Raw genomic sequence first — 21809 nt, 5'->3', positions numbered from 1 at the left:
GTGTTTCCCAAATTCCCTTCAAATAGTGCCCCTTAAACATTTTCAAGGAATCAGGAGGGCTCTGCCTACCTAAGGCAGCATTGTGGTAGAGCACAGAGACAGTACACCTGGCTTTAAAGCAATTAAATAAAACTTTTCTACTATCTAAAAAAAATAAAATAATAAATTAGTCTAGACTGACATATCTAGGAAATCTAAGAATGTGTTTAAAGCTATCCTCATTCCTTCTGAAGGTCCATCTATGTATCAGTTCTGTTTTTCGTTTTTATTCTTTTAACCTCTCCTACACTGTTTGCAGGTGGTCACCTCTATAGGAGAGTTGGTGGAAATGTGTTCTACCCAGATCCAGTCAGGGTGGAGACCCCTGTTCAGCGCTCTGGAAACAGTTCACAGCAGCAGCAAGTCAGAGGTTAAAGAGTACCTTGTAGGAGAATACTGTATGGGTAAGGACTTAATGCACTGACTGTTTCATATGTGCTTTTGTTTCCCTGTCGTATTCCTTGGGGACACAATAACTAACTCAAATATATTTAAATGCCCTGCCTGAACAGTGGCACTTAGCAGTGGCACTGCAATACTCTATGACTGTACTGAAGTATCTGGTTTATTAGCTGGGTTGGTAGAGAAAGCAGAGGTATTGTTCTGACTTCTTATTCTCTAGATTCTGGCAGGTGAGTACAATGAGAAAGAAATGCTTCAAACCTAGTTGAATATTTTTGAGCAAAACGGTAGTGCAGGAGTACTAAGCTTGGCTGGACCCTTGTCTCTGTCCTGCTAGAGAAAGGAAGGCATACTGTACACAACCACCATGTCTCATGTGGACTGTCTTACTATGTGAAACCTATTGTGCTTATACATCAGGGTAAGCTAGTGTGATAATCTATGCAAGCGCTTGTCCAGACACTTAATCACAAGGCTTCAAATTGCTAGCGCTATTACAAACCATGTTTGCTGTAGGAATGATTCTGCATCCCTTCCAGAGATGTTTGCTTTTATGGAAACTGGGTAATATGGGCAAATCACTTTAATCTGTCCTTTTGCCCCATTAGAAGGTATTTTTAAATGTTACAAGTCATGTGTGAAGCATATGGTTTGCCTCCTAAATTTTCTTTCAGATCTGTTATGATCAATGGCAAAATGCAAGTGTATACAGCTTTTGAAGACTGATAATCTATACTTAGGAAAAGCAAGGCTATTTTGTCACTGTATCAGAATAGTCTGAATAGTTTTCTGTGTGACTGCTGTCATCTTGACAGTTATCAAGGACTAAACCAGAAACCTCCACAAAACAGAAGTGTTAGCTACTGAGCTGAGTTGAAGAGCTCAAACTGGCTCTTACCATTTGGGCAATGATAAGCTGACATTTTTCACAGGTAAGAAGAAGGAGGGAGTCTCTGTTACTTCCTATGAAGGGCTACACGCCTTGCCTCAGGAGCAAGAGAAGAAAGCATATTAGGTTTTACTTCTAAGAGCATTTCTGTCTTTGCCTAGAATAGAAAAGATTCTACAGATTCAGTTAAATTGTTGAAAAACTGTTGGAAAACTCGACTTTATGAGAGATAGGGAAGAGTTCTCAACTTGTTATTTCCACAGGAAAACGCCAGGCTCCAGTTTTTGATGTCTTTGAAGCATTTCTAAACACAGACAGCATCCAGGTCTTTGCCAATGCCGCCACCAGTTATATTATGTGCCTTATGAAGTTTGTCAAAGGACTGGGTAAATATTTTTATTTTCCTTTTTATCCTATTAAGTCATGATATGTCAAACTTAATCCTGCAGAACGGGAAAATTCAGTTATGTAACACATAGTATAGTAGGGAAGAGAGAGGCAGTGAAGAAATTGAGTTGAGAATGCTTTAAAAAATAAAATAAAATCAAGACCAAAGGATTATTTCAGAAACATTTTTAATACTATCAATTCTTCAAGTTTTTGTAGCAGCAAAGATGCCACTCACTATTAAATGTCAGCTTCATTTAATCTTAATTTGCATCAAGACTTGCTTATATTAATTTAAATTAAAAAAACCCCAAACAGAATGTTGCAGAAATGGCCTGGCATTGGGCAGTGACAGCATGGATTGTCTGCAACAGAACAACAGGGTATGTTTTACGCTCAGCAGTCGAAGCCACATGGCTCTTTGCTACTCTTGCCCTCCTCAGCAGCAGTAGTTTTGCATATGCAATGCTGAACACCTGCTGAACCTTCAGTGAGATCACGAGTGTTGCAACTAACAACACTGTCCCCATGATTAGTTTTTTCATTGTGTTACTGAGGGCAGTGGACACCAGGCGTGTCAAGTCAAGGCGACCCTGCAGAGTAATCGTGGTGCTTCACCAAACTTCAGAACAAAGGCAAATGGTGTGGCTTGCCTTGATCATTAGAATTTGACACTTTTTGACACTTTACATTGAAATATAGCAATGATTTTTTTTTTCCTTATGTAAATTGCAAAACTTCTAATTAGTGGTAAAATGGGATGTGCTTTTTTTGCATGTATGTTAATTTGCAGAGGTATCTAGGTCTGTAAGTGACTCTGATTTAAATGAAGCACCTAACTGCAGCAGATCTAGTCTTTAATGTTACTCTCGTCTTAGTAAGCTTTTTCACCATCAATTTCAACAGGGTCAGAATTCAGCTTGTGCTCACAGACCAGAATTGTAATTATTACTATAAAAGAGAAACAAACTTGCATGTCCAGACCAGTAGAGGGAACTCAGGTTCCTTCTGGAGAACTTAAAAACCTGTCTTATGCTTCTTTAGGTTTCTTATTTCATGAGATAAGTTTGTCCCCTTTATGGTTACATGTCAAAAAGCGAGATCTTTTTTTGTATTAAAGGTGGTAGGACTATGGGATACTTCAGTACTGAGCAATAGCAAATATACTACCATTTATGTGCATTTTAACATAAAACTATGTTCAAACTTCACTTGCTGACTTGGCTCAGCTCAATAGCAGACAAGACTTTAAAATACATTATGGAGGTAATAGTTAAGGGCGTAGAAAAAGCAAATAAATGTAGTGAAAGGAGAATAAAGTAGGATTTAATATTTATCTTGTGGTTTTTATGAGAGGATTAGTTTTTAAGGCAATAAAATGTTCATGCATATAGGCATTTAGTAAAGCTTCAGATTTGGCACTGAATGGGAAGCATTTGGCTGGAAAAATGGTTATGAGCCAAGTATTCTAGGGTGGGCAGAACATGGGCTGAGAGGGGAGGAGAGCAGACTGCAGACAGGGAAAATGCTGAAGTGAATGGAGTTATCCAGGGAGGAGCTCTGCAACAGGATGCCTTGGAGCTGATCTGCTTATTTAATACACTTAGTGAAGCTGACCTAAAAGTAGGAGTCTGCTAATGCGCACAGTTAGTAATACCTGTGAAATTGAGACACTAGAGCCTGAGCATATCATACAGTTGAAACTGTGAGACCTTGACACCTGAATTAGAAGGCAGAAGGAAATATTGTAGCACAAAATATAAAATTATGTATTTAAGGAGTAAATAAACTAAACGGAAGACCTTGTGGTGTAAGAATTTTCCAGGGCAGTGGGGTGCAAATGAATAGAAGTAAATGAGTATACTAATTGAGCAAAGGGTGAATATGAGCAAGTAATTTATAAACCCATGGAAAAAAGTGGAGTAGAGTCAGTATGACAGATGACTGTAAGGTATAAGAACTCCCAAAGGCTCTAATAAAGAGTTATTAAATAGGCATGTATTTATCAAAGCATTTATTCATATAAAAGTCCGTGTATAAACTATGACCAATATTACTGTATTGTTTGTATGAGAATCATATAATAAGATCAAACAAAGGATGTTTTCTGGATTCTATTCAGACACTAGGGCATAACTGAATGAAAAAGGAAAACTAATTCTGTGTGTTTCTCTTCTTCTGTCCTTCCCAATGCTGCCTTTCCTATCCTCAGGGGAAGTAGACTGTAAGGAGATGGGTGACTGTGTGCCAGGATCAGGATCTGCATCTACAGACTTGTGCCTTCCTGCGCTTGATTACCTCAGGAGATGTTCTCAGGTATGCTGAATAATCTTATACAGGTACTACCCTGGCCTAGGAAACAGTTCTGACCTCTAGGCCTTGCATCAATGGTTAGATGGTTTGCATGAACACAGAAGAATCTGAGGTAAGCCTGATGGTAATAACCTGCACTGCCAGATGGAGAGTGATGATCTGAAGGAATCTCATACCTTCTAGCCCAGCTAAAGGTGGGGAAACTGAGGAGAGAAAAACACTCAGACCCAAGGAGCATGTGGATGTTCAAAATCTGGTAATAACATATTCAAAGCTACATTAATTCTTATTTAAACAGTTACTGTAAACAGTGTTGGGAATGAAAGAGGGGGAAAAAAACAACCTGAGAATTCTCAGATCTTAAGAAAAGCAACAGGTTGCATCCTCCAAAACGCAGCAGCAGCTTATCTGTACCATGAAAACATATCTGAAGCTCAGGGCAAATCTCTAACAATTAGAATACTGGCATGTTTCCTGTAATCTCCTTGCACACAGCACAGATTATTATCCAGGGTTATTAGGACGTTTTTTGTCTGCTTTTATAATGTTGTTTGTATTTCTGTAGTACCTACAGGTCTTTTTGTTGGACCCAGGCCATGTTTTTTCTGGGTACAGTACAAATGCATTACAAAGGATATTATCATAGCTGAAAGGACTTAATATCTAAATTCAGAGATAACGGGTGGATTCAGTACACAGACTGAGAGGAGAAGGAAAGAATAAAGCAGCTCAGAATAATAAACAGCAGATATATCAAACTGTACTTGCTATCTTGTTCACCTAAAAAAATTTAGTGAATATCTATGTGTATATCTAATGTATTTTCTATCTATACACTATGTGTATCACATCACTCTTCCTCGTCCTTACAAACCCCAGTCCACAGAGACGCAGAAATATTATTCTCCTCTTTAAAAGAAGCAGCCATTTTTATCTTGTTATACGTCTTAACTTGCCAGTAGAGGAAGAACAGGAATAACTAAAAAGAAATCCTGTCTGTATATTGCAAATACATGGTTTACTTTAGAAAGGCACAGTAAAATACTGGTAGCATCCCAGCTATAGCACAATTCTGCAAAGTTTGTATTTGTTGTGTAATGGAAAACCCAGGCAATGAAGCTCTGAACTAAACCTGTACAGTTCCTTTTATCAGTATTTACTTAGTCCTTCAGGGCTCCAAAATATTCTGTGTACAGCTAATGGAGCTTCTTAGGTCATAGGTGCAATCAATAAGTAGTAACATTTGTCTTTCACAAATGAGGAGGGAGCACACTCCCTTCCCAAAAATGTGTTATTTAAATTGCTTTTCTCGCTCTCTTTCTCCCCCCAACCCCTTACTTGTTAATGAACAGAAGACTTCTGGCCTCTAGTTGTGTTTTTCATTTACACTATTGCTGGATGAACAGAACAGATGCTGACATTATGCTGCTTTCATAGCTTTTATTTTATTTTACATGCCTGTGTTGTATGTGATAGCTTTTACAAACTTTCCCATATATATTTATTTTTCCTTCTCTTTTTTTCTCTCTCTCTCCTCTCCTCTCCCTCCACTCCCAGTTGTTAGCCAAAATCTATAAAATGCCCTTGAAACCCATCTTCCTCAGTGGCCGGCTGGTTAACTTGCCCCGAAGAGTGCAGGAACAGTCAGCCAGCAGTGAGGATGGTATTGAGTGCATCCTTTCTGACTTTGATGACGACACCGGTAAGTGCGTTGAAAGCAGTAAATGCAGAATTAATCAATTGCTTCTTCCACATGTCACTGTAAATTTTGCCAACTGCTGTAAGCAAAAAGGAGGGGAAAAACTTCGTAGCTTATTGTCTCCCTGTTGTCTACACACACACATGTGCACACACAGAGCTTGGAAGTTCAGGTCATGTCACCTTCTTTATGTTAAAAAATACGGCTCATATATGAGAAAAATACAACCCCTCTCTTGGGACAAGATAATAATATTTTAATTAGTAATATTTTAATTATCCTTATATTCATAATACAACCAGCATATATTTCTGAGAGCTAACACAAAAATACTTTCTAGACCACAGCTGAAGTAAAGGAGTGAAAATGTTTTAAGGTTGATATTGGCAGGCTTGCCTTTAACAGAAACAATATCAGTGTTGAGTTAGAGTTTGCAAAGATAAAGAATACTTGTTTAAATACGTTTCCAAACTTACGTCCTGCAGTCTGTTGAACTTAAATGGTTGTGGTGGATTGACCTTGGCTGGACACCAGGGTCCCACCAGAGCCGCTCTATCACTCCCCTTCTGCAGCTGGACAGGGGAGAGAAAAATATAACAAAAAAGCTCGTGAGTCAAGTTAAGGACAGGGAGAGATCATTCACCAATAACTATCATGGGCAAAACAGACTCAACTTGAGGGAAAAAAATTAATTTAGTGTACTACCAATCAAATCAGAGTAGGATAACGAGAAATAGAACCAAATCTTAAAAACACCTTCTCCCCCACCCCTCCCTTCTTCCTGGGCTTAACTTTACTCCTGATTTTCTCTGCCTCCTCCCCCAGTGGTGCAGGGGGACGGGGAATGGGGGTTGCAGTTAGTTCTTCACATGTTGTCTCTGCCGCTCCTTCCTCCTCAGTGGGAAGGCTCCTCACACTCTTCTCCTGCTCCAGTGTGGGGTCCCTCCCACGGGAGACAGTCCTCCATGGACTTCTCTAATGTGGGTCCTTCCCATGGGCTGCAGTTCTTCATGAACTGCCTCAGTGCGGGTCCCTTCCACGGGGTGCAGTCCTTCAGGAACAGACTGCTCCAGCGTGGGTCCCCAGGTCCTGCCAGGAGCCTGCTCCAGGACAGGCTTCCCACGAGGTCACAGCCTCCTTCAGGTGCATCCACCTACTCCGGCATGGGGTCCTCCACGGGCTGCAGGTGGATATCTGCTCCACTGTGGACCCCCATGGGCTGCAGGGAGACAGCCTGCCTCACCATGGTCTTCACCAGGGGCTGCAGGGGAATCTCTGCTCTGGCACCTGGAGCACCTCCTCCCCCTCCTTCTTCACTGACCTTGGTGTCTGCAGAGTTGTTTCTCTCACATCTCACTCCTCTCTTCTCTGGCTGCCGTTGCGCAGGTTTTTTTTTTTTTCCTCCCTTCTTAAATATGTTAACCCAGAGGCACTACCACCATCGCTGATGGGCTCAACCTTGGCCAGCAGTGGGTCTGTCTTGGAGCTGGCTGGCATTGGCTCTGTTGGACATAGGGGAAGCTTCCAGCGGCTTCTCACAGAAGCCATCCCTGTAGCCTTCTCGCTACCAAAACCTTGCCACGCAAACCCAATACAGTGGCATATTTCTAAAGTCCATAAAAAGCTCTATGACCTCCAGAAAAACAAGCAACATTTGTCTCCTGATTATTTGTGTGCCTTATATGGGTTGTGGATTAATCAGGTGTTTGATGAACTAGATCTGTGTGGAGCCAAGTGGTAAAGAAATGCAGCCTTACTGCTTCTGGACTCAGGACGGCCCTTTGAAGCAGTACGGTCTCTTTTGAATATCTGAACTACTGAGCTGTTTCAACCTGCCTGTCTCTGTGAAGAGCCAGCTCCAACCAGGCAGAAATTAGGCTGACTCCAGTGTATTTCATTCACATGCCTCACCAGAATCACTCTTGGTACCTACTTTTATCTAGGCTCTTCCACCACATGGATGGTCCTTTTCTACTGCTACCCTGGATAAAGGAGAGAAAAGCTGCTCTCTGAAAAAAGCAAACCACAAGTCCTAGTTTTTTAAAAATAAAAAAAAAAAACAACCCTTTTACTTTCCTCTTTCTATGTTTGTTTTTTTCTCCTTTCTGGAAATTTTAGGATGTGCACCTGGCATGTGGGAGACCCAAGCCACTGAAGTCTCTGCTTTGGGTCACGCTTGGGTCTTGGCCTAGGGTCTCCCCATCTCAGGTGAGCACCACTTGCCTACTATTCTGAAGTGGCTTTGCCTATCAATGTTTTGTTTTCTGTGAACAGAAATGCCACGTGGCAGCAAAGAAGCCTTCTGATCTGGTTCTTGTCAGAGCTAAGCGCTGAAACTTTCACCCAATTTTTATTTAGCTGGTAACGGTATTAGAACATTGCTAGGCAAACCGACTTTACAAAGACAGAAAACGGTTCTTCACCTGGCAGTCTAGTGCTGAAAGTCAGATGGGGCAAAATGTTTTAGCCTACTTTGCCATATGGTGGTGCAGTGTAGTTCCAAGTGTATTTGATTCCATGCCAAACTTTTCAAGAGGGTGTTTCTAAAAGATACTAAATTCTTCCAGATTTGAAGATACCCAGATTTTGTGCTGAGTGATTTCTGCTGTTTCCTTATCTAGAAACGTCATTAAAGTCTATATGCCTCCAAACAATGTCACTGGGCATACTGCCCCGTGGAAGTGGTGTGAAAAAATAAATGATCGACCCAGTTACTAAGTAACGATTTCACCATGTTTTCCTTGATGCTCAGGAAGACTCTTGCAGTCAGCAAACTCAATGCATCTTACACAAAGTTCCCTTGCAGCCTTTTTTATTGCTTTTGGAACATAATTAGCCAGCAAGCATCATGCAGACACAGACTACATCAGCATGGCTACCCGTGGCAGAGAAGAAAGACTTATTAGTGAACCAAAGTAAAATCCATTTTAGCTTAATAAATGCATAGCCTTTTAAGGAGACTTAACTCAAGAATAATGCAGGAGCATTGTGCGTGTAATATGCAAGATCCTTCTACTCATTCATAATATCATGGGGAACTAGCAAGTACTTAAGTGATCTGTGAAAAATTAAAGGGCAGCAATTCCTAACCATCTTCAAAATTGTATTGAAACCTAGTTGTATCCCATAATCTTTTAGGGATACATGTTTGCTAATGTAGATACGAACTCGCAGTACTGTCTGTATCCTAACTGCTGTTCTGGTAGTTGTCCAGCTCTGCCATATCCACATTTAATATTCTTCTGTCTGTGACCTCTTAACATCTAAAGATGACATGGGAGGCAGCCTGATGATACTTCATGAGGCATTATTACTGTTCAGTTCTGGGTACCAAATAGAGACAGTTAAATTATGGCTAGTCATCTTAGGATCTTTACCTAAAAGCATAACCTAAATGGGGCCAGCATTTGCAATGGTAGTGAGATGTGTAAAATGTCACATTAAAAAAATAAAAAAACCCCCCAACATTAAAGAGACTGGACTAGTGGGAGTAGTAAACTAAGACAGAAGACCAGAACAAGATGTACATGGAGGAGGAAGGATGGGATAAAACACAAACTTAATAAAAAGGAAAGGAAAAGGAGACCACCATATCAAAAACTGGTATCGCCCATAACCATTACATAGCAACAGTGAACATGCAAGAACCCATGATCTTTAAGTTAATTAATTTCTTAGCCTCCATCACCTTCTGAGGGCAAATTCCACCTGTGGTCAATGTAGTATCTCACTCATGACTTTTAATCTTTGTTTCTTTACTTGTAGGCCTTATCAATGTCTGGATTATTCTGCTGGAAGAATTAACAACTGCTATATCCAACTGTCCCCGCCAGCACCAGCCTCCTACTTTGGATCTGCTCTTTGAATTGCTGAGGGATGTTGCCAAGACACCTGGTAATGAAAGGGCTTGATAAAATGTAAGCTAGTAGAGCCCTGGCCCAAACCTCTTAGAATCCTAAATGACTTCTGTAAAGTGTGTTACTCATGCTAGAGCTGCACAGAGTCATTCTCAAGTAGAAAGGGATTTTCTCAGAGCGTGATTTGTTGTTCCAGTTAGTGCATTGTTCTGTGTTGACAAAAGGCATCTTGTAAGAGTATGTTCAACATACTCTTACATTTATTGCACAAATAAAGAGATGCAGTACTCTATTGATGTCCTAGCCACATAAAAAGTTTGCCTGGTGTCCAGGAAATGAAAAAAGAAAATTACATAGTCCTGTAGACCTGCTGGGAAAGACAGCAGGTAAACAGCTGGCTAAATGTTCATATACTACCTCACAACTGGATCTAAAACTGCTTACCCCTCTCATCCCACAAAAAGTTTCAGAACCTGCTTTCTTTAGCATTGCCCCTGGCCTGAAGCTTGGAACAACTTAGTAAATTTACTGTGCATGTAAGCTTTGTAAGCAAAAATATACAACCATCATTGTGTTTATTTTAAGGCCCAGGATTTGGCATTTATGCAGTTGTACATCTTCTTCTTCCCACGATGTCTCTTTGGCTCCATCGCAGCCATGGTGACCATTCTTACTGGGATGTGGCATCTGCTAATTTCAAGCATGCCATTGGCCTTTCCTGTGAACTCGTAGTGGAGCACATTCAAAATTTCATACACTCAGGTATGTCATTGCACTATCACATCTACTGACAGTCATCGGTGGCATGTTACTGAATAGCTACTTAGGGAGATGGTTTCATTGCTTTTTGGTTACTCAAGCATAAAATAAGAGGAAGAGGGTTGAAAATTTCTGTTTGTTTGGGATTTTTTTCTTTCTTTATAGGGTTTAGAATTATGGGAAAAATCAACTTGTAAGAGACCTAGTGAATTTATTTAGTCCAGCCTCCACTCAGAGCAGGGCTATCTTCAAAATTAAATCATCACAGTCTACTTTCCAAAAGAGGATACTAAGACTTTGATCATAAAGAACTAGAATATTCAGAAACAGGATCTAACAGAATTTCTCCAGTACCACTTAAGCCCAGATATTTTGTATTGTTAACATTGAAAGGACTGTTCTTATTTCGGTTTGATGTGATGCATTTTTCAAAATTGAACTCTAATGATAGCTGCATAAAAAGATTTGGTTTTGCAAAGTCTCTTAATAGCAGTAAGTGTAGCAAGACTGTTTATCTCTAATTATAATGAAAGACAATGAGGTTAAAACCAGTCTGTGTCTTTTTGTTATAGATATTGGTTATGAAAATATGATCAACACCATGCTGAAAGATCTTTTCAAGTTGCTGGTAGCCTGTGTAGCAGAACCAACAGAAATTATTTCCAGAGTCGGCTGCTCTTGCATCAGGTAACACATCTATTCACTCTGTTAGCATATTCAATAAAAAGATGTCTTTATATCTTTGAAGAACTTGCGGACTGATTAAGTTGGCTAACATCTCAAAAGAAGTCTACAATATATCTATCTCTTGTTATTTGAATAATGAATTTTAGACATACTAACCTTTTCTTGCTGTTTTCTGTCTCCTTCAGAACCTGTCATTTTAGGCATTGCTATGTGTATCATTCCCATAAAAAGCACTTATACATTACTTAGATGCAGTTAGTCAATAATTCATCCTTAGGAAAATAATCAAGGGTCTTTCTGTTGGAATCCACAGGTCTTAATACCTTTCACAGTCTTCAGGTTATTACAGTCTTAATCAGAATAAGCACTGCATTATATACTTAAACAACATGTGATTCTTGTCCTGGCAAGATGACTACTTAAAGAGGAAAAGCAAAGGAAGAAAAAAAAAAAAAAGTCAAAACTACAGTGTAATTATAAAAATAGGTCAGGGTAACAACAGAGAAGATTGGATATCATTAGCTAGCTACTGAGTAGGCCTTTTGTTCTGTTTTCAACCTTCTCCCATTACAAGTAAGAATTGTTTAGTTCCTTCTTGAACATGGTAACATTTTCCTGTGTCCTTGCAGGTATGTGTTAGTGACAGCAGGGCCTGTTTTCACTGAAGAGATGTGGAGGCTCGCATGTTGTGCCTTGCAGGATGCTTTCTCTGCCACTCTGGAACCAGTAAAGGTAAACTGCCTTTTTGGGGACAGTCAAAATGTAATCACACTAGGTATAGACTCACTAACTTTTGTCAGGTTGCTTTTTCTTTTTCAGAAAACTTTTTGGGTACAGAGCGAAGAAAAGAGGCATAATTATGTGGTAGCTTTTATTTTGTCAGTTCACTCACAATGAAAGGTGTTGGATCAACAATGGAGATTGAAATCAGTTTTTCTAAGCATGTGCAGACAACACTAGTCACTAATAGTCCAGAATTCTTTTAAATTGCCCTGCCAGTATGAAATCAGAACAGTTTAGTAGGTGAAAACTTACCTTTTGATCTATTTTTTCCTCTGGATTGGCTAAAACTAGACAGAAGACAAAGTTGCATCCTGTCGGTGCATGCTCCATATAGATTACTTCTCAACTCACTATCTTTCTTGTAACAAAAAAATCCTCATCACAGGCCAGACTACATAAGAAGTTGTAATGCCTTTGCATCAAATACATCAAATGCTAAATAGCAGGTGACCAGCTGATGGTAATGGGACAGATCACTCTGAAGCTTGTATTACACATGAACAGGCTGGACAACGCTACAGTTGCTGGCTTCCTTTAACACACAGTGAAAGTCTGATGTTGTGTCTCTCTATAGAACCTGTTGGGCTATTTCCACAGTGGTTCTGAAAGCTTTAGTGGAGATGCCTGTGAAGTGAAGGTGGCAGCCCCCTCCCTCTCGCCAAGTGCTGAAGCTGAATACTGGAGAATCAGAGCCATGGCACAACAGGTACTGATGGACGTTTTAGGGGAAGTCAGAGAACCTTTTAAACTTGGGGCTTTTCTTTATGAAAGTACATCTTTACCACCACCTTCCTCACAAACCCTACGGGCAAAGAATTCCTCATCACCAGACTAATATTTATTTGTCTAACAGTAGTATTGAGGAAAAGTAAAAAAAAATGGAAAAAACCCAAACCCTTAAAACTGTCCCCCTGTAAGGAGGAATTAGGAATGCCTAGGGTGGGGGAAGATGCATAGGTACCTGAGGAGGACTGATGATGAGCCTACTGTGTAATGTATCTTTAAAAAAGGCAACTCTAGTATACATCAGTGGAAATGTTTCTGACAGAGAAAAGGAAATAGTAGTGGCACTATTAATTCTCATCTAGAATGTTGTATACATTTTAAATTACTCTGTTAAAGATTGATAATTTCAAAGGGCAAAAAATGAATTAGAACAGAGACTGTGATGTGAAACTAGAAAAACAAGATTGTTCAACCTATCAAAGCAGAGTTTGAAGAGGAATGCAGATTTTTTTCTCTATAAATACCTGGGTATAGATTGCAGAAAAGAAAAAGAGTTACTGAGAACTAGGGGATAATGCTGACATTTAACAAATTATTTAAAACTCACTACTAACTCCTAATCAGCAGAGCAAGCTTGGAGACAACCTTCTCAGGGTCCTTTTCACTACAATGGAGGTTGTTCATTTTATGAAGGTGGTTATATGAAACAAGTTCCTTGAAATACAGCAGACTGAACTTAATGACCTGCAGGGTACCCTAAAACTGTAAATACTGTATGACAGTTTCAGCATGGGAAAGCAGCTGGATTAAAAGAGCCAACAGATGTTTGGTGTCAGTGTCTGACTTGATTAATCATACCTTGATGCTGCTTGAAAATCTGAGGCACAGACCAGGATTTATGATTACAAATAATGTGGCAGTGGCAGACTTCATTTGAATAGAAAAAATGTTTGCAATTAAATTTTAAAGGTGCAGAACTCAAGAAAGCAGGGAATGTGGCATTTATACTTTTCTTGTAGAGACGAGTGGCACTCCCTGAGTCCTTCTGAGGGGGGATTTGACACAACTACTAAGCTACAAAACAAAGCTACAGCAACTGAGAGTTGTTTCCCCGTTTCCCACCCAAAGAACTGCAAGTTAGGTGTCTGTTGTATCTTCATGGCTGAAAATAATCCTTCCAACAATGAGCCTTTCTAGGTACAACAGGCTAACTATGCAAAGAGGTCCTTGTCTCCACTATACGTGATATTTTCTGATAGTAGTATACAGACAGCAGGAAGCTTGTTTTGGCATTCAGTATTATGCCTTATACAAGTTCAAAGAAAAAGATGTCTGTCCATTGCCCTGTGCTTTTGCTTTGCTAGGTGTCTGGAGGTAGCCCATGGCTCTGAGGCGGTTTTACCAAAGCAGCATGCTCCAGGGAAGGTCTGCCTGGAGGGATACCTTGCATTCTCTCCATCACTGTAAAATAAGTCATCATAACAGATCTTTCACAATGCAGGAGATCCTATTCTCAGGCCCCCCAAGGACCCAGTGCAAGTGCTAAACTGATTGGTTTATGTAACTTGTTTTCTAGGTCTTCATGCTGGAGACTCAGTGTTCCCCAAAGACCCCTAACAACAAGGAAGGGTTTGAACATGCCCAGTCGTGCGTGCTCATTATTGACCTGCCACCGGATAAGAAACCAAATGGGCATACCCAGAGAAGGTAAAATATCTACTCAGGAAAATACTGGGTTATTAAAAGCAAGATAAAAATATTGTCAGGCTGGCAGAGATGTGAACAGAGCCTGTCAAACCATGCCTCTCCATAGGTCTCATCAAAAAAAATTAAATACACCAATCAAATAAAAATTAGGTTTTGTGACACAGGAGACAATAGTTTACTACTGTCTGCTCTGCCAGTGTTCCCATGATCATACACTGATGAGCAGGCACGTGCAAGAGCTGTTACAAGCCTGTGTCAGGGTCTATAATATGGCCCTTAGAAAGCTAAATAAGGAAAATGCTTTTAATAGATAATAAAAATTGCTAGGTTACAAATACCTGAAGGATACATAAGGTCACACAAAACCTTCAAGTAGAGGAAATGCAGATTAAATTAAGAAAAAAAATTCTCACAGGAAACACTAGGAAAATCTTTCCAATATTGAGATTCTTTTCTTTAAGAAGTAGAGTTAAAAATACCAGTTTGAAGAAAGCTTTGGAAGTACTGTTATGTTTGTAATGATACCTAGCAAATTAAATAATGTCCGCTTTACTAATGGTCTTTTAAATTCAGTATTACTGGATTAAGAAGGTAGAGAAAGTTAATGGGTAAACTGGAGCAGTATAAATTGAAGAGGGCACATCCAAAGCTGCGAAACTGTAAACATAATGATCTAGGGAACGTTGGTTTTGCTTGGCACTTTATTTTTGTGGAAGTCCTTCTATACGTTACCACCTCAGGAACTCATGCATTTGCATGACAGTCTGATCCTGTCAAAGAATATTTCTTTTTGCTTGCACTCAGTTGTTTCAAGAACTGCTGTAACATCAGTAGAGCCAAGAATTAGAATTTTGCATTCAGGGTTTGTGTTTGTATTGCAAGGTATGTAATATACAGCATGAAATTGTCTTTTACTAGATACCAAACCCGCTTCTGTACCACTTCAGGCATTCTCATTCAAAACTAAACTATTGCTTGCATCAAGGAGCCAGAGTGTGATGGGCCTTATTTGGATGGACAGGAATAAAGACCATGCAAGATGTCTGTATTCTTACGCAGCTGTACAGAAGTTTCCCCCAAGAGCAGCTGCTCTGTTGCCTCGCCTTCAGAGAACAGGGCCCTGTGCAGAGACAAAGAAAGGTTGAGATCACAGTCTAAACCCTTCCTTTATGGTGGGAAAATACCTGCTTTACCCAAATGTTTGCAGATCGTTCTTCTTGTTATAATGAATGCAAAGCAAAAGACTGGAGTACTCGCCTCTCATGGCACACAAGGACATGCAATCTAACAGGCTGCATTTGTAAAGGTAGCATGGCTCTTGCTTGTCTTTAAACAAATAAATAAAGCTTGCGATTAATACAAACTCTGACTGCTTTCACACTGTGCTTTGTCTAAACAACTGCAAAAAGTGTATATGCCAATAGGCAAATGTTACCCCAGCAGTGCTCATTTTTCACCAAAACAGGGCTCAAAAGTTGACTGTGCCACTGTTTTTCATATTATTTGCTACAGCAGTGCAGTAATATGCCAGTCTTGCATGCTAGTAACTGTGGCCTTTCAAAAGTTTTACTTTAACCTTAGTGGGGTTTCTTTTCTCCCCTTTTGCTTTTGTTTCCTTAATGCTGCATCGTTTCACAGGAAGCTGGGGTAAGGGAGCTTTTCTTCTTCCTAAAAAGTAATTTCAGTTCAAAACTTTGGGCAGAATAAGAAAATACTATCCTTAACCAGCTTTGGCATTGTGTGTTTTCACCTATAGCTCTGTACTAGTTTCTTTTGGAATTGAGCAGTACTTTAAACTGTCCTTGGAAATGGACATTTTGGCTATTACAAGGAAAAGCAGATCTCCATTCTGATCCTGCTTTTGAAACAGGATTAGTCTCTTGAAATCAATGCAAGCACTCATTTAACTTTATACATGCTCTTAAGAGCTTTTCTGAGTCAGAGCCTCTAATGATTTTTACAGCGGAAAACTACTTTGCCATAAAGAGCTCCAATGTATGTATTAATCATGAAGATTTTAGCACTGTCAGATAATAAGACTATTAAATTTTACTGCTGTATTGGCACTGGCAGCTGTGTCACGGTAAGTGAACTGACATAGGTAAATTAACCCTAGAAGCAGAGTTTTGTCTGACCTATAGCTTCTATATGGCCAAGCTATGGTAGTCCCTCAAAAGTCTCAGGACTTTTTTTTTTTTTATTAAATCAGGACCATTTGTGTGCTTTTGTAAGTCAATTAACATAAGGCAAAATTTTGAGAGTTAAAAAAAAAATCCAGAAAACCACATATTTTAAGTGTTGCATTCTCAAAACTGAGTTTTGATATGATTTCTCAAAAAAAAATAGACCTTTTGTTTTGATATTTTGAAAACACTTTTGAAAGTTGTTTAATGAAAGTAGAATAATTTTTGCAAGAAAAAAATTAAAGGTCTACAACTGAACATCTCATGTTACATGTAGATTACTTTGACTTAGACCTAAAACTTCAGTATTGCAAGCAAACTGAAAAATCTCTTCCTCACTAGATAGCAGTGCTAATTAAAATGTCACCCATCATAGTTCCCTAAATCAAAACAAGTATTACTATGTGTATCAGAGCATCAGCTCCATTTAAAACATTGATGCTGTAATCTTATCCAAAGACTTTTTTAATGCCTTGAGATAGGTTTCACAGTTTATAATTTTAAATCCATGAGATGCCAAAGAACAATCCTGTCCCACCCCTTCTTCCTAGCCTCCCTTGTTTGTAAGGCTCTCACTGTTATTTACTAGTGATTGACCTGAAAACTTTGGCTGGGGGAATTTGCCATTCTTGGGTTCTGTGTGCAAATCAAAAATCAGTGAGCTCTAGAACAACTTACAGCATCTTTCTAACAGGAACACAGCTAAGAATCACCCAGTATTACATGTGAGAAACAGGGATAGGAATAGATATTTCCATGCTAGGCTCTCAGTGTTCAAGTTGAAATCTTAAGAGCAAAAAGTGAAATGTGCTTTCAGGAAGACTTAAGCTTCTTTGCATGCTCCATTGCATTGCTGATGTTTCTGTAGACGTTTTTTTATTGGTTGGTTGGTTGGCTCTTTGTGTTTTATTTTTAAGAAGTACTCCTGGTGTTAGTGGAAACGGAAACTAGTTTTGGCCTCAATTTGTCATGGCAAAGTTAAGGTTGGCTGAAATGCCAGTGGAGGAATTTTAAGGATATGTCAACTTAGCCAAAGTTCGGCAACAAAAATAGAAAATACAGTCAGGGACTGATGGCAGAAGTGCTGCATAACTTGTGTGTTAACAAATTCCTTAGTTACAGCAGGCTGAAATATTGAGAGTACTTGTAGCTGCCAAGAAATTGAAACACAGAATATGTAACCCTCAGTGTTAGACTTCTCTGGAGCAAAGGACCAAAATTACAATAGACCTTTGTTTTAATACCACCTCTGCGCAAGTGCCATTAGTGTGCTTGCTTTGGACAGTTATTTTTCTTAACCAATGTGTCTTCACTTCTAGGAAAGTATTTGAAAGAGTAGCTGAAAGATCATTCTAGACAACTTTATCTTCCTCCACTTTTTTTGTAACAAGGCTCTGAAAATTTGGCCTTTCATTTGCATCTTTCATGTTAGATTCTAAAATATGAAGTATTCTTGTACTTCTAGTAAAAGCACAATGCTCCATTTTAACTTAATTTTATTTTTTTTCCTTCCCATGCTTGGTTTGCCAAGTATTCCTTTCAGGACGATAGTGGTGAGCTTGCTGTCCCACCAAGTACTGCTCCAGAATTTATATGACATCTTGCTGGAAGAATTTGTGAAAGGCCCTTCTAACTTAGAGGATAAAATGACAATACAAGTACCAGAAAACAAGTTGGCTGGTTTTCTTAGGTACATTTCCATGCAAAACCTGGCTGTCATCTTTGACTTACTGTTGGACTCCTATAGAACAGCCAGAGAGTTTGACAGCAGACCTGGGTTGAAGTGTTTGCTGAAAAAAGTGTCTGGCATTAGTGGAGCTGCCAACTTGTATCGCCAGTCAGCAATGAGCTTTAACATATACTTCCATGCTTTGGTTTGTGCAATCCTGACAAACCAGGAGAACATCACTGCAGAGCAAGTGAAGAAGATCCTCTTTGAAGATGATGAAAGAAGCACAGACTCGTCACAGCAGTGTTCTTCAGAAGATGAAGACATTTTTGAAGAAACTGCCCAGGTCAGTCCTCCACGAGGGAAAGAGAAGAGACAGTGGAGGGCTCGAATACCATCTCTGAGTGTACAGCCTGTCAGCAATGCAGACTGGGGATGGCTAATCAAGCGGCTTCATAAGCTCTGTATGGAACTGTGCAACAACTATATCCAGATGCATCTGGACCTGGAGAATAATGTAGAGGAGCCTCCAGTGTTCAAAGGCGACCCTTTCTTCATTTTACCATCCTTCCACTCAGAAACCTCCACCCCATCGACCGGAGGGCAATCTGGGAAAGACACACCATCAGAAGATGACCGGAGTCAAATCAGGGACCAGGTGGGAGACAGCCTGACACCCCGAGGTGGAAGTGGAGAAATGTTGCTGCTACCACCACCCCTAAGTCCTAAGCCAGAGAAAAAAGAGCAAACCAGGAAAAAAGAATGGTGGGAGAGCGCTGGCAACAAGATCTACACCATGGCCACTGACAAAACTATCTCCAAGCTCATGACAGAATACAAGAAAAGAAAGCAGCAACAGGCCATGACATCCTTCACCAAAGAGGTCAAAGTGGAAAAGAAAGGAGAGCTCCTGGGTTCAAGAGGGCCGGACTCACCCATACTCCAGCGGCCACAACACCTTATAGATCAAGGTCAAATGAGGCATTCATTCAGTGCTGGTCCAGAGATCCTGAGACAAGAGAAGAGACCACGCTCAGGATCCACAGTCAGTTCCCTGAATATATCTGTTAGGGATGCTGAGGCCCAGATACAGGTAGGACGTACTTGTAGAATGCTAATAATAATAACAATAATGAAAAAGATACCTATAATACTTTTTTCTATTGTTTTTATTATAATGACTATAATATCTTCATTAAATGTCTTCATTACATAAAGAAGTCATCATGATGAGGACTGAATATTTCAGCAGCTGGCACTGATAAAAACTTGATTCTGTCCTATCAGAAGAAAATCAGTGGAAGTGTTATCAGGCATATACTGGTACAGCTTTCAAGAGTGCTTCTGTGACTGGGGCCAAAGCTGCACTTAGTCCTAAGAACTAACAGCCTACAATGAACTCATTGCTTACTGCTAAGGGCTCTAGCCCATTTAAGGGCGTTTGAAAATGTGATGCTGCTTGTCACAATGCTTTGTACTTAAGGTTTTTTTAATTCCACAGCAGAAATAGTGGACTCTGTTGCTGAACAGAATATTGCTACTTGCAAGTCTAAGTGAACAAGTCAGTGCAAGCATCAAACTTGAAAGTCTTTGTTCACTGTGGGATGAAATAAAAGGTGATGAAGAGTGAGCATGATACCCACAATACAAAGTCAAACAATGACTTACAGTACTGAATGTGAATTAGGAAGACACAGTGAACATTAAATGAATATGCTGGCACTACTCAGTCCCCTTCATGAGGCTGCAACCACCAGATACCTATTTTCTGCCTCAACCAATGGGCTTATCTATTTAGAAAGGTCTTCTAAAGAGTCTTTTTGTATCAAATTTGTTTGTAGGCATGGACCAACATGGTGCTCACAGTTCTCAACCAGATTCAGGCCCTGCCAGACCAAACTTTCACAGCCCTGCAGCCAGCGGTGTTCCCCTGCATCAGCCAGCTGACTTGCCATGTGACAGACATCCGTGTCCGCCAGGCAGTACGGGAATGGCTGGGAAGAGTGGGCCGAGTTTACGATATCATCATTTAAACCTAGCTGTGCTCTGTTGCAAAGGGGAGAAGACATCCAAGGTATACAGCAAAGAAGTATTTGGGGTTCATTAATTGCCTGTGTATTGGTGATAAATTAAGAAACAATGAGCTTGTCGATATATATCCTCTATCCACTTGAGACTGTGTGTCCCTCACTCACACTAGCAAAGAAGCAAAGCATGAGTGTGTCCCCTGGGGTCTGGAATGGCCCCAGAACCCAGAAACTGCCAGTAAATCAGGCTAGTACCTAAAGGGGTGATACATTTCAGTAGCCTTCATTTTAATTCACATTTGCAACAGTGGGAGCCACATGAAACTGCAGCTAAACTTTCACATTTGCAATTAGCTGTGAACACAGCTGTCATCTGGATGTCAAACCAGGCCTTTAAAAAAATAAATAAATAAAATTCAGGAAAAAGGTGGGGCTAGAGGACAAGTAAAAAAGGTAACTTTTTCCCTTCTGAAATTAGCATGAGAGAGGAAAGCCAAATAAAGATTGTTGTAGTCACTATATGCCTGCCTCACTAGAGAAAGTGGAAATTTATTTTGCTCTGAGAAGAGCTTTTGAAGTCTGGTCACATTTGGGGTAGCTAATAAGTGACTATGAAAGTATCCTAGGTCTAAAACTGGTGAACCAAGCACAGACTATTCATCCTGTCATTGCTCTTGTAGAGTATTGCTTGAAGAGAAATGGCACTGTCAAGTTGCCCTCTCTGCAACACTACCCTGGCTGCCTCTTCAGCTATGCCTACAGCTTGATCATTTTTCCACGTGTCTAATTCCCCCTAAGGGCAACAGGGAAGTTTGTTTTGCTGTTTCCAGTGAAGCTGGGGGGAAGACACAGCACAGAGCAAGTATTAGCATGTGCCAATATCCAGCATTCAACTAAACAGAGTAAAGATGAAGTGTTCCAGTTTAAGCATCATTGCAGCTAAGTTAGCTTATGCTTCTACTGGAAACTTGTATGTTCGCTTATATAGAGCTGCTGTAGCCAGGAACACCCTTATCACCTATGTTAAACTTAGCCTATCACTCCACATCAAGATGGAAAATAGTCTGAAAGGAAGGTATCTTTCCTGTTTCTCTCCCATTTCTTGTCTGCTGCTATAAATAGAAGGGGACAGATCATCATGGAGGTACCTCCCCCTCTGTGCAGCACTCCTATAGTGACTACTACAATTTGCTGATATTAGTAAGGGGTGGGAGAAGGGGAAGGATTGACTATTGTATTGTCGAATACATATGTGATGCTGTTCACACTAGACACAGCAAAGGGTTACATTGCCGAATGAGTTATGTCACAGCCCCTGGGACATTCCATCTTGTACTCCCATACTACATAATTTGTTGATTAGAAGTTGAAATAATTTGTTGAAAATAAGTTGATATTAATCTTGGGTGACCCCTTAATGATGTTCTCCTAAGGCTTTTAAAATGGGCACACCAACTAGATATACAGCTTCACTCCCTGCTCCAAAGCATCCTCAAAATGGCATCTCTTTATATCAGACGTGGATTTTGCACAACTTTTAGCATCTTAAACCTAGGAAAACAGAGGGAGCCAGGAGTCTCCACTGAACAGCCATCACCCAAGCTGATGTGTTTACAAAGAGTCTGCCACTACCCTCCTGCCTTTTCTTTCCATTGCCCGCTTCCCATTTGTCACCTGCTAGA

The 21809-nt window shown here is 40.0% G+C and overlaps 1 protein-coding gene across 1 annotated transcript in view; it reads left to right on the top strand.

Annotated features, from left to right (window-relative positions):
* The window catches only part of ARFGEF3 (ARFGEF family member 3), a 92779-nt gene extending 72611 nt beyond the window's left edge, over positions 1 to 20168 (top strand). Inside the window, exons 23-34 of the mRNA XM_059831388.1 lie at positions 299 to 443; positions 1594 to 1716; positions 3930 to 4033; positions 5588 to 5732; positions 9495 to 9623; positions 10172 to 10348; positions 10918 to 11032; positions 11662 to 11764; positions 12390 to 12521; positions 14118 to 14248; positions 17963 to 19193; positions 19942 to 20168. Of these exons, the coding sequence (XP_059687371.1) occupies positions 299 to 443; positions 1594 to 1716; positions 3930 to 4033; positions 5588 to 5732; positions 9495 to 9623; positions 10172 to 10348; positions 10918 to 11032; positions 11662 to 11764; positions 12390 to 12521; positions 14118 to 14248; positions 17963 to 19193; positions 19942 to 20133 (2727 nt within the window). The 3' untranslated portion in view covers positions 20134 to 20168. The remainder of the gene's footprint in view (positions 1 to 298; positions 444 to 1593; positions 1717 to 3929; positions 4034 to 5587; positions 5733 to 9494; positions 9624 to 10171; positions 10349 to 10917; positions 11033 to 11661; positions 11765 to 12389; positions 12522 to 14117; positions 14249 to 17962; positions 19194 to 19941) is intronic.
* The last annotated feature ends 1641 nt before the right edge of the window (positions 20169 to 21809 follow it).

The sequence above is a fragment of the Gavia stellata genome, chromosome 2 (genome assembly GCF_030936135.1).
Source record: "Gavia stellata isolate bGavSte3 chromosome 2, bGavSte3.hap2, whole genome shotgun sequence".
In the NCBI taxonomy this organism is placed as follows: domain Eukaryota; kingdom Metazoa; phylum Chordata; class Aves; order Gaviiformes; family Gaviidae; genus Gavia; species Gavia stellata.
This window is presented reverse-complemented; position numbering and strand designations above follow the sequence as displayed.